Here is a 12,302-nt window from a genome sequence, read left to right on the forward strand (position 1 = left end):
ATAAATAAAAGAAGGCGTGTTGGGTCCCTGGTGCTGTCCTGATTCCTGCACCAGGCACTCAGGCAAGACCAGTCTACATAGTTCCAAGGCAGCCAAGGAGACCCTGTCTCAAAAATAAAAGAAAAAAAAAGATATATTTGAGGAATGTTAGTTTTTAAACACACACCAAGTCTCTAAAACATGTTTTTCTTTTGTCAGGAAAGTCTTGAGTTGCATAAAGTGCTGATAAAATTCTTCGGAAAAAAAGAAAAGATCAAAGTGACAGTCTCTCCAGATAGTGGTGGCAAATGCCTTTCATCCCAGTGTTCAGGAGACAGAGGCAGGTAGATCTATGTGAGTTTGAAGCTAGGCTGGTCTGCATAGCAAGAGCTACACAGGACGGCCAGGGCTACACAGAGCCTGTTTCAGGGGTGGGGAAGGAGGACAGAAAAAAACAAAACCAAAAAAAGTGATGGCCTCTTCTCACTTTCTTTTACCCAAACAACCAATCATGTCTCAGGCTAGGGGTGTGGCTCAATGTAGAGCCCCTGCTTAGGCTCCCCCAGTGAGGAGTTGAAGGCGTGGTTGTGTAGCTTGAACTGTCTGTACAAGGTCTTAGCTTCTGTCTCCAGTGGGCCCACATCAAGATGTGGGGAAGTGGGTAACATAACAAACTGTCAAGTTTGTGGCTCCGAGGGCTATTTGCTATTATTTATTGGTTTGTTTTGTTTTTGAGAAAGGAGAAAGGATTTCTCTGTATTGCCCTGGAACTTGATCTGTAGACTGGTTAGGCTGGCCTAGAACTCAGAGACCCCCTGACTCTGCCTCCCAGGTGCTGTGATTAAAGGTGTGTGCCAGCCACCACCTGTAATCATTTCTAAGAGAAAAAAAAGAAAACAAAAGCTGCTGCTGACCAGGCATGGCTCTCTCTCCAGTGGCGCCAGCTCTAGGGCGTATCTGTGCAAGGCCAGCTTCGCTCTCATTGTCAGCATCTGGGGTAGACTGTAGGACGGTGATCCCCTCTCAGATTAGCAGGTACATTCCCTCCATGAGGATGTGTGTAAGGTGGCTTGAAGACACCTGGCCCAAGGGCCTTTAGAAGGGACAGAGGCATGGCCAGAAGCAGTGTGGGACTCCTGTTACTGTCAGCTCAAGGTGGAAGGCCATTAAGCCGAGATCCAGGGTGGAGTCTTTTGTTTACCATTGTTTGTGTCTTTTTCATTTTTTTTTAAGAGAATATTTATTTATTTATTTATTATATGTAAGTACACTGTAGCTGTCTTCAGACACTCCAGAAGAGGGCGCCAGATCTTGTTACGGATGGTTGTGAGCCACCATGTGGTTGCTGGGATTTGAACTCTGGACCTTCGGAAGAGCAGTCGGGTGCTCTTACCCACTGAGCCATCTCACCAGCCCCTTTTTCATTTTTTAAAAAAAGATTTATTATATGTATATGCATACACTGTAGCTGTCTTCAGACACACCAGAAGAGGGCATGAGATCCCATTATAGATGGTTGTGAGCCATCATGTGGTTGCTGGGATTTGAACTCAGGATCTCTGGAAGAGCAGTCAGTGCTTTTAACTGCTGCGCCATCTCTCCAGCCTGTCTCTGTCTTTTTTTTTTTTTTTTTTTTGCCTGTGTGCCAAGATATATGTGGAGGTCAGAGGGCTTCAGGGGCTCTAACTTGGGTCCTCAGGCTTGGCAGCCAGCACCTTTACCAGCTGGGCCAACCAGCCAGCAGCCCCCCGGAAGAGCCCCTTTAACAGTTTAATGAGGAGTCAGGGTTTCATGCTGAATAATGGGAAACTGAGCTGGGCATGGTGATGCTGGCTTGCAATTACACTTGGGAGGATGAGAGCTTGTCTTAAAGGAACAGAAGAATGAGGCCCATGAGGACGAGCCTTCCTAGGTCTTTGTTTAGGGTTTTGTTGAGAACAGTGAGGCTGTTAGGACTCCTGAGGGCTGGAGCAGGGGGAGCCGAGGAGATTTGAGCCAGGCTTTTCTCCTCAGTGCTGCTGTTGAGGAGTGCTCACACACAGGTTAATGAGGGAGCCCTGGGGTACCTACAATTCCTTATCTTCCGGTGGGGTCTTTAAATCCAGGCTGTGTTCTAGCCGAGAGCTGGCCATGCCCGTCTTCGCTCCTTGTTCCTCATGGCCATTGCTACACCGACAGAATGACCCAGTTTGTTTACACACGACACACATTCTTTGTGATCTTATCTACTCTTGTCCACCCAGGACTGCACAATTTCCACAGTGAGACGCCTTTTTTCTTTTGAGACGGTCAGTCTAATGCAATCTAGACTGGCCTCGGAACTCTTTATGTAGCAGAGGACGACCTTGAACTAATCTTCCTGCCTCCTCTCCTCAAGTGCTGGGATTAGAAGCCTGCACAACCCCGTCTGTTTCTGTGCTGCTCACACGGAACCAAGGGCTCCCTGCAAGCTGGTTAAGCACTCAGCCACCTGATTTCCAGCCTGCCCTGCCACGCGGTGGTTCTGTTTTGTGTGGTCAGAAGATAACTTGAGAATCCTAATGTTTCGGCTATTATAGCTCAGGTCATGTCAGCAAAGTCTGTTTCATTCTGCTGAGCCACCTCACTGCACGCTCTCTGCTTTTGCCTGTTATTTGAGTCAGGATTTCTCTGGGTAACCCTTTCTGGCTATCCTGGAAAACAATTAAGACCAGGCTGGCCTTGAACTCTGAGCTCTCCCCTACCTCCTGCCTCCTTAGTAATTACAAGGTGTGTGCCACTATGTTGCTCTTCTCTGCTACTTTGTGGGTTCTTCCTTTAACCTCTCTCCATCCTTTCTAGTCCAGCTTTTCAACCCCTTACCACTAGACAGGAGAGAGAAAAGGGAAAAGATCCCTGAATAAAGTTAGGGATGGTAAAGAGATTAGCATAACATCTGTAGAGTACTTCCTGCTAATTAGGCACCTCAAGTTCCTTGGGACAAGTTTGATCTTTGCTATCCGGACATCTCTTTTTTTGTTTTTTGTTTTGTTTTGAGACAGGGTTTCTCTGTGTAGCCCTGGCTGTCCTGGAACTCACTCTGTAGACCAGGCTGGCCTCAAACTCAGAAATCCGCCTGCCTCTGCCTCCCAAGTGCTAGGATTAAAGGTGTGCGCCACCATGCCCGGCTAGGACATCTAATTTATTGTTGCTCTTTGCATATGACTACTTAACAAACTGTACCCAACAGCCCACTCTGCCTCTTGGGGTCCTAGCACTTATAGACCCTCTGAAAAGTCATCAGAATTCCAAACATCACACAATCACGTAAACTAGCTGCAGAATGGCAAAATCGTGCCTCTGCTAGAGCAGGAATCGAATCATAGCTGCTGTGAACAGTCTGAAGCAGCCCCTTATCCCACACCTGGGTTTAAAACAAAAACATAGTATTATATTAGTGTTAAAAAAAATTCCTGGGCTGGAGAGATGGCTCAGCGGTTAAGAGCACTGCCTGCTCTTCTGAAGGTCCTGAGTTCAAATCCCAGCCACCACATGGTGGCTCACAACCATCCCTAATGAGATCTGATGCCCTTTTCTGGTGTATCTGAAAACAGCTACAGTGTGCCTATATATAATAATATAAAAAAAAAAATCCCAAATTGTAACTACATCATTACACCTGATTTTCTCTTGCTTTCTTTTAATTATTTTAAATGTTTCCTTTATGTTTGTGGGTGTTTTGCCTGAATGTATGTGTCTGTATGTGCTTGGTGCCTGTAGAGGCCAAAAGAGGGCATCTGATCCCCTGGCACTGGAATCATACATATCTGTGAAGCTGCCAGTGGGTACTGAGAATCCAACTTGGATCCTTTGGAAGATCAGTGTTCTTAATTGCTGAGCCGGCTTTCTAGCACCTCCCATTTTTGAGACAGTCTGTCAAATGTTTAGCTCTGCCTGTCCACAAACTTGCAAGGATTATAAAATCGAGAGTGGGTCTGGAAGGTGATGGTATATGCTTTTAATTCTAGCACTTGGGCAGGGGCAGGTGGCTGTGAGTTCAAGGCCAGCCTGGTCTACAGAGCAAGTTCTAGCCAGAACTACACAGACAAACTCTGTCTTGAAAAACAAAACAAACCGCTTGCCCTTGACAGTTCCGAAGTCCTGGCTTTGTTCTTCACCCTTTATCTCTGTGGCCCTGCAAAACCTTTTGGGCTCAGCTTCAAAATCAGTTGTTGCCACTGCTGTCGTCAACTTCATTTGCAGCCAACCTGCTCCACGAGTCGGCTTTGGGCTCTGCCTGGATCCTTACTGTTGTTGCTATGGAGACTTTTATGTAGACCCGGCTGGCTTCAATCTCACGAAGTTGCTGAGGATGACCTTGAACTCCTGACCCTTTTCCCTTACCTTTTAATTAATGCCTAATGCCACTACTCAATCTCTATTATTATTTATTAATTATGAGACAAGGCTCTATCGCATTAAGTCAGTTGCCCAATCAGGTTTTGAGCTCACTTTGAAATGCAAGCAGACTCTGAATCATCTATGTGCACATGCAACACAGGACTTGTGTGGGGCTCAGGAAGCACTTTGTAAGGGTCTGTTTGCTCCTCCCACCATAGGGTTTAGGGAGATTGAACCCAGGTTGTCAGGCTTGGTGGCAGACAAGGACCAGGTGACCCCTCTTGCTGCTTACCTTCCAGTTTATCTTTTTAAATCAATTATAAAACACGAGATTTTTAAAAAGCCAGCCTACTGCCCAGGACATTTGCTCCAGGTGACAGGCTTCATAGCTTGTGGTGTGCTGTCAGGGGTCTGATATAATTTGGTTAAAGTAGTGTATGAATCAGCAAGGAAGAACAAAGTATAGTCCAAATAGGTTTTCTAGTTTAAAAGAAGGCAGGAGGGAATTTCTAGTATGCAAGAGACTATAAATTCAAACCTCAGTACCCTATATATAGTTTAACAGCCAAGTGTAGTAGTACACTCCCAAATAAAGGTGAAGACAGAAGGCTGAGGAGTTCGAGGTCAGCCTGGGTGCATAAGTTAACACTGAGTAAACACAATGCCACTTACATTGAGCTCAGATAATCTAAGGCTGGATAGTATCACAGGTTAAAAACAAACGGAAGCAAGAAAAGCGACTGCACAGTCCTTTCAGATCTAGAACGTGATCTGGGTAAGGCAACTGCTGGAAGGCCCAAGGGACTGTGGGAAGACCCTGGACAAATGGGCCAGCAGCTATGCTGGTCACGCCCAGGCCGCGAGAGACCCGCTGGAAGTTGTAGTCTTTTAGCCACCTTGCCACGTCACCGCCTCCAAGAGGCAAGAACGCCTGGTTCCTACATCTACCCCTCAGTCTGGTGGTAGGTTCCGTCGCGCCACCCATTATCCTGTCTACCGCCTTCTGTCCCTCCAGCAGTGAGGACTTGGTATTGTCTCACCAGCTCGAACTCTTGTAGCACAGTTTCTCTCTTGTCATTTCCAAGTCTGAAATCCTCCCTCCCTGACCTTCTTGGTTCGCTCCAGCCACACCCCCTCACAGTCCTCCATCCCTGTTTGTCAGCGCTGGCTCCCCAGCTCCATAGTCTGTTGGTTAGCGCCGGCTCCTCCTCTCTCCGGCGTTGGTCCCGGCTCTCCCTCTTCTTCCACGTTGGTAGGCGCCAGCCCCCCCCCCCCCGCATCTCCCCCCAGCTTCGCGTTGGTTGGCGCCGGGCTCCCCTGTTCGCTGCAGTGGTTCGGCCGCGGCGACCCCTCAGCGGCGCGTCCCCCGCCGCGGTCCCGCTCCGCTTCTCCCCGAAGCCGCGCGCCCGCGCCTGTCGGTCGGCGGACCCGCAGCCCCCCGTGAGGCCCACGGCCTCCCACCCGCCATGGTCCGCCCGCGCCGTGCCCCGCACCGCTCCGGCGCCGGGGGCCCCCTCGGAGGTCGTGGCCGGCCACCGCGGCCCCTGGTCGTCCGCGCCGTGCGCTCACGTTCCTGGCCTGGCGGTCCTCGAGGCCCGCAGCCACCGCGGATCCGGGCTCGTTCGGCCCCTCCCATGGTGAGTCCCACGGCCTGTTTCCAGAGCCTTCCACGCACGCCCCGCCCCGCCACCCCTCCCCTGGCGGGCGCCTTTGTCCGCAGCGCCCACGGGCCTCCCGCGGGAGGGCGCACCCCGGGGTCCGGGATCAGTCCTTGATCGGCTCTGGGCGCTCCCCTTTGTTGCGCGGCGGGCTGGACGGGGGGCGGGGTACGGAGGCGGGGCGGGTTCGAATTACTGCTGACTGCGCGGCCGGCTGCACACGCGCGCGGGGGGCGCCTGGGGTGCACGCTTGTTTTTCCAATTGCAAAGTTGGTCCTCGGTCTCCGGGTCTGGAAATGCGCGAAGCGGCCGGTGGAGGAGCTCCGCGCATACACGCGCGCCCAGCTGTTGCTCGCGGGGGCGTTGTCCCCCGGGGCCAGATGGCGATTGTGGACAGTCCCTCTATTTGCATACCCGCCCGCCCCGCAGCTAGCCCAGACCTTAAGCCTTAAGATAAAGCTTAAGGTGAATATTCAGCTCTGTAAGTTCGTGGGGTTGTCACCTTTTTGTCCACTCAGTAAAGGTGCGCGCACTTTCTAGAAACCTTGAGGTTTTCTTGGGGCAACAAAATTGCCCCCATTGTGATGGTGGACTCGTGGCCACACCTGCGCATGCTTGGCCAGCGGTAAGCTATTCCCTGGCGTGGCTGAAGTCTGACCACTTCAGACTTCTGACGACGTTGCTCTCCGAGGAGCTGAGGCGGGTCTGCCGCTTGGATCACCTGAGGAACGCAGACACACCCCTCGCTGTAGTACAGCCTAGGCTTGAAGTTTTCTCTTGGTGTTGGGAGCCCTTCCTGGGGTCCTCATATGTGTCCCTTTTCTACAAATGTGACTTGGCTCTGGCCATGCAGTGCGCACGCAGCAAATCAGGCATGCGTAGACACGAACTTAACTTCAGAGTGGCGCTTAGTGGGCTTCATGTTCCTAGTTTGTTTCCCTGCTGTTGTGGGCATACAGGTGTTTTCGGGTGCAGGCAAACACACAAGCCTCTTAATGGTTATCCCTCACCCCGCACTTGAATAGTCTTGGATTTTGTTTAGGTTCCTAAGTGTGTTTGCCTGATTTTTCACCGACTGTGTGGTGGTGTACATGCTGACACTTGTAGTGTCCCAAGGCACACCCAGCCCAGGCAGCCAGTGTGCCGGTTTGCAGTAATCCTGAGGGCTTGGGTCTGCAGAACCATGTTCATCAGGAAGGCCCCTCAGCAGTGTTAACTGAAGACCTAGGCTCTTCTGCTACTTAAGTCACCAGGAGAACTTTCCGGTTTGTCATCACACCGGGTATAAAGGCCTCATGAGCTTTAGCAGAGAACAGAGACGTGTTGGTGACAATTAGAAGGGTCTCTGGCCTGGAGTGTGTCTGGTCTGGTCAGAGACTGGCCCAGGAGACCGACTGGTCTTTTGGAAATGTTTTGGCCGAAAAAGAGTTTAGTTTGCACCCTGGGGTGGAGGGAGGGGACACGTGGCCATGTTTGGCACCACTGTTCATCATGCATTCAGGTAAACATTTTGGTTCAGGGTAGACTCTGGCTTCCTTAGGATCCCTCTCCCCCCCCAGGGTGCTCTTTTTACTTGGTTTCTGGTCGCTGCCACAATGCGGTCCTCAGTGAAGGCTATCCTTTGTGCGGGGCTCCTCTTAGGGGTGACAGTGGCCTTGGGGTGACTCTGAGCACTGGGGATGCTGCCCACAGTTTTCTGACAGATTGATTTAAAGGTCAAGCTTTGAGGTCTGGCCTGCTGGGGAAGGCGTCAGGACCGGAAATTTGTGCCCAGGGAGTTGAGTCTGGACCTGAGGGTGATCCCTCCATGATGTGCGGAAACGCCTAACCTGGAATGACCTAGGAATTCTCCTCTCTGCTGCAGGAGGGTGCTCGAGTCTTTGGAGCCCTGGGGCCTATCGGGCCCTCTTCACCTGGGCTGACTCTTGGGGGCCTCGCAGTGAACGAGCACCGGCTCAGCAACAAACTGCTGGCCTGGAGTGGCGTGCTGGAGTGGCAGGAGGTGAGGCTGGCTGGGCCACCCAAATCCCTGAGCGGGTGGAAGGTATGGGGGGGGGGAGAGCCCGGGCACTTTGCTGAGTCTCCCCACCCCCACCCGCCCACCCGCAGAAGCGTAGACCCTTCTCGGACTCCACAGCCAAGCTGAAACGCACCCTGCCCTGCCAGGCCTATGTGAACCAGGGCGAGAACCTGTGAGTGTGGGAGTGGGCAGAGCCTGGGGCGGCCTAGGATGCAGGGCATGGCTTCTGATGCACCCCCTACTGCAGGGAGACGGACCAGTGGCCCCAGAAGTTGATCATGCAGCTCATCCCACAGCAGCTGCTGGTGAGATTAGTGGGGCTCTGCCCCCCAAACCCTGGCCCCACCCATGTATCCCAAGCCCTGCCCCCAGAGCCAAACTTCCACCCCAGAATCTCCCCCACACTTGCCTCACCGTGATCACCCGCTCCGCTTGTCATCCACAGACCACACTGGGTCCCCTGTTCCGAAACTCTCAGCTGGCCCAGTTCCACTTCACCAACAGAGACTGTGACTCCCTCAAGGGCCTCTGCCGCATCATGGGCAATGGCTTCGTGAGTGGGAGTGGGGGGCAGTGGGGGGGTACCTAGTTCTGTCCTGTAGTGGGAGGCTTCCCGTGCCTCTCGAGTGGTCATTTCCAGGACGTTGGTGGGTGGGACTGTAATGGGATCAGCACACAAGCCTATGGGGCGGCCAGAGCGCGTGTGGCCCCTGTGTCCTGCTGGGAAGTGGGACCCAGCAGGCTTTGCTTCTCAGGGCCCCATGTGTGGGGTGGTGGTGTCATCTGGTAGCCAGCCTCTACTGCTGTGGAGCCAGTGTGAGGTCACTGGACTGCAGCAGGTGAGAGGAAGTCACCGGCCCATGCATGCAGACGACTGGACTCCAGGCTCAACCCCTGCTCTGCTCTGCCTTGGGCTGGTCTACTCCTCCTACTTGGCAACCTCCAAGGACTTGTCCCTTTTCTGGGCCCCACAGACGTAGCATGGCTCCAACCTCGTGCCAGCAGCAGCTCTTCAGGAGTAGTATCCCAGAGCTGGGCCCAGGGTCTGGAGAATCAGTTCAAAAGGCTGGCCTGCTAGGTAGAGGTGCTTCTGTATCCTGCACAGGACAGGCTAGCCTACAGATAGCTGTCTCCCCACTGAAGAGGGCCTGGCCCCTTAGCTACTCTTACGTAGTCATAGCTGTCCCTATGTATGCTGTTGGAGTGTCTTACAGATGGGGAAACTGGGCTCCTAAGTGGCTTGCTTTGGGTGGCACAGCAGCCTGGCCTACCACCTGCTCTTTAAAAATTTAAGGATTTTTTTTTTCTTTTTTAAATGGTATGTGTGTATCATGTGTGCCCGGTGCCGCAGAGCCCAGAAGAGGCTGTCAGATCCCATGGGATTGAACGCAAGGTTGTGAATTGCCATGGGGGTGGGTACCAAACCTTGGCCGTCCAAAGAGAGCAGCCAGTTCTCACTCCCGAGCCTTCTCTTCAGCCCTCTGCAGCTGCTCTAAGCCAGCAGCAGGGCTGGGGTTGGTAGAGAAGGAAGGGACACAGCCATACAAGGTCCTTGGCTCACACCTATCCCTGCCTTAGAAAGCCATCAGGTGCTTAGGTGGCCAGGAGCAGTTCACCTGCTCTGGGGCAAGCCTGGCTTGTGCTTTGGTGAGTCGGGGCCTCCCCAGGCAGTAAGATGTTGAGTGTGGAGGCCCAGGCCGCTGACCTGCAGCCCTGTCCCCCACAGGCAGGCTGCATGCTCTTCCCCCACATTTCTCCTTGCGAGGTGCGCGTGCTCATGCTCCTGTACTCATCTAAGAAGAAGATCTTCATGGGCCTCATCCCCTACGACCAGAGTGGCTTCGTCAACGCCATACGACAGGTCATCACCACCCGCAAACAGGTGTGCCAGCTGAGGGTAGCCTGCTCCTGCTCCTACCCTTGGTAGTCCCACTGCCTCCACTGGTGTGGAGTGTGGCATCAAGGCTGAGTCGGCGCCTGGGGGTGGGGGGGAGCTGTGATGAGGCAGTGCCATACCCAAATGGGCTCGAGGGAAGCATAGCTTTATAGGCTTTGGAGGGGCAGAACTAGAGGGTGGGGCCTGGGTGTAGAGGCAGGGCAGGAGTGGGGTGGCAGGTTTGGCAAGAGGCCCAGAGTCTCCGGAGGGTCACCGTGTTGATGACATCTTTCTTAGAAGCCTGTTACTTGCCTAGGCAGCTGTGGTCCTCTGTACCACCTGGGGGATGGGACTTGTCTTGGGCCACTTGAGAGCACAGAATGCCTGCCAGCAGGGAAGGTGAAGTTTGAAGTCATGGCTGCAGCTGGCTGGTGGGGAATTGTGAGTGAAAGCTGCTGACTGCATGGTGGTTTCCTGTCCACAGGCCGTGGGCCCTGGGGGTGTACACTCTGGACCTGTTCAGATTGTCAACAACAAATTCTTGGCATGGAGTGGTGTCATGGAGTGGCAGGAGGTGAGCTGCCGGGGGCTATGTGGGCTGTTGGCCCTAAGCTGCCCTCCCCTGAAGTGCCCTCTCGCTCTGCCCCAAAGCCTAGGCCTGAGCCCAACAGCCGGTCCAAGAGGTGGCTGCCATCCCACGTCTATGTGAACCAAGGGGAGATCTTGTGAGTGGCGGGGTGCCGCCGGGTGGGCGCATTGGCAGTGCAGGCCCCCTGGGGGAGGACTGCTGACTGATGCCTGCTGTCTTGTGTGGCAGGAGAACAGACCAGTGGCCTCGGAGGCTCTTCATGCAGCTCATTCCGCAGCAGCTGCTGGTGAGGGGACAGGGGATGCCAGGCTGGGGGTGGGCCGAAGACCCTGTGGTGGGCTGGTGCAGAGGGCTGCCTGGCTTCCCCAGCAAGCTAGGGTTCCATAAAGTAGCCCTTGGCCTTCCCCCAGACCACCCTCGTGCCACTGTTCCGGAATTCACGCCTGGTACAGTTCCACTTCACTAAGGACATGGAGACTCTGAAGAGCCTTTGCCGGATCATGGACAATGGCTTCGTGAGTGGAGGGCAGCAGCCAAGGAGACAGACTAATGCAGCTGTTTGTGGAAGCTGTGGTGGGGCCTCTGGCACACCTATGCAGCTAGGATGTCCTGTACCCTTATACCCCAGGGCCTCCTGCGTGTTTGCATGCACCATCCCACCCGGTCCTCATGCCTGGACTATGGCCTCCACTGGAGAATGCGGGCTTGTCAGTCCTTGGAGACACTTGCTGTACCAGATAGGCCCCAGTGGGAAGTGCCCTGCCCGAGAGGCAGACACAGTTCAGCTTGGTCCAGAATTCCCAGGGAACTTAGGAGGCCTGGAGCCCCCAAGATCTAGATCCACCAGCTCTGGGGCTTCAGTTTCCCTGTCAGTAGGTGAACCCAGAGCTGGAGGTATTGAGGCACCTCAGGACCTTGGGGAGCCCATGGTTAGTGACGTTAAACTGCAAGGGTCTGAGCCTTGTGGGTCTTGTCTCCAGTGTAAGGGGATGAGGCTTGCCCAGGGTGGGGCTCTGTGCCCAGCAGCCCGAGCTGGGATGCCTGGACCTCGGGGCCAGCCGCCTGGGGTCCAGCTGTCTGCAGATGGGCTGGCCGGCTTGTGGCCGAGGGTGACTGAGTGTCCTGACTCGGGCCTGCTGTTAGGCGGGCTGCGTGCACTTCTCCTACAAGGCGTCGTGCGAGGTGCGTGTGCTCATGCTCCTGTACTCCTCGGAGAAGAAGATCTTCATCGGCCTCATCCCGCACGACCAGAGCAACTTTGTCAACGGCATCCGTCGCGTCATCGCCAACCAGCAGCAGGTCCTGCAGCGAAGCCTGGAGCAGGAGCAGCAGCAGCGAGGGGTGAGGCCGGCTCTGCCATCATCCCTCTCTTGCTGGGCCCTGCCTCTGGGGTGCCCACTTCTGAAACCTCCCCTGGCTTCTTCCTCTGCAGATGGGTGGCTAGTGGATGCCTGGGCTGGGCGGGCCACAGTCCCAGACGAGGCCCCAGTGGAGACTGGTGAGCAGCACTGCGTCCGTGGGAAGCAGCAGGGTGGCCCTGGCCTGAGAGAGACCTGCTGCATGCATCACTGCCTCCTGCTACCAATATCCCTGGGGAGGAATGGGTGCCAGGGCCACAGCTTAATACTGGGGAGTAGGGTGCAGTTTCACTAGTAGAAGCCACCCCTCCTCCTGCCTCCTAGGTCAGCTGCTTCTGAGCAGGGGCTCCTGGCGACTGTACCTGCCCAGCAACCTGGAGGACAGCGTCCTGAGGTCTCCCAAGGATGGTCCTTGCCCCTGTATGTTTCCCTAATAAAGCCTTTTAACCCACATGCTGTCCCT

The 12,302-nt window shown here is 54.3% G+C and overlaps 1 protein-coding gene across 2 annotated transcripts; it reads left to right on the forward strand.

Moving 5' to 3' along the window:
- The first annotated feature begins 5,242 nt into the window (after window positions 1–5,242).
- Ptov1 (PTOV1 extended AT-hook containing adaptor protein) lies at window positions 5,243–12,290 on the forward strand. Of its 2 annotated transcripts, XR_002378400.3 has the most exons (13): window positions 5,243–5,975; window positions 7,861–7,998; window positions 8,106–8,188; window positions 8,264–8,321; window positions 8,462–8,569; window positions 9,743–9,898; window positions 10,377–10,466; window positions 10,544–10,617; window positions 10,710–10,767; window positions 10,892–10,996; window positions 11,625–11,822; window positions 11,914–11,979; window positions 12,164–12,290. XR_002378400.3 is itself a non-coding variant. In XM_021168078.3 (12 exons), exons 1-12 carry the CDS (start codon window positions 5,805–5,807, stop codon window positions 11,923–11,925), a joined length of 1,251 nt encoding a protein of 416 aa, XP_021023737.1. In that variant the 5' UTR covers window positions 5,243–5,804; the 3' UTR covers window positions 11,926–12,290. The 2 variants fall into 2 exon arrangements, 1 of the variants encoding a protein (XP_021023737.1); XM_021168078.3 differs by having other exon boundaries at window positions 11,914–12,290.
- The last annotated feature ends 12 nt before the right edge of the window (window positions 12,291–12,302 follow it).

This window comes from Mus caroli, unplaced genomic scaffold, assembly GCF_978045245.1.
Source record: "Mus caroli unplaced genomic scaffold, Mus_caroli_1 scaffold_8, whole genome shotgun sequence".
NCBI classification, from domain to species: domain Eukaryota; kingdom Metazoa; phylum Chordata; class Mammalia; order Rodentia; family Muridae; genus Mus; species Mus caroli.

What these genes read in the sequence shown, in the direction of transcription:
- Ptov1 (XM_021168078.3), top strand. Translation starts at nt 5,805, where the DNA reads ATGGTCCGCCCGCGCCGTGCCCCGCACCGCTCCGGCGCCGGGGGCCCC. An exon ending in TCATCACCACCCGCAAACAG is followed by an intron (nt 9,899 to 10,376) that starts GTGTGCCAGCTG and finishes TCCTGTCCACAG; the next exon opens with GCCGTGGGCCCTGGGGGTGT. An exon ending in GGATCATGGACAATGGCTTC is followed by an intron (nt 10,997 to 11,624) that starts GTGAGTGGAGGG and finishes GCCTGCTGTTAG; the next exon opens with GCGGGCTGCGTGCACTTCTC.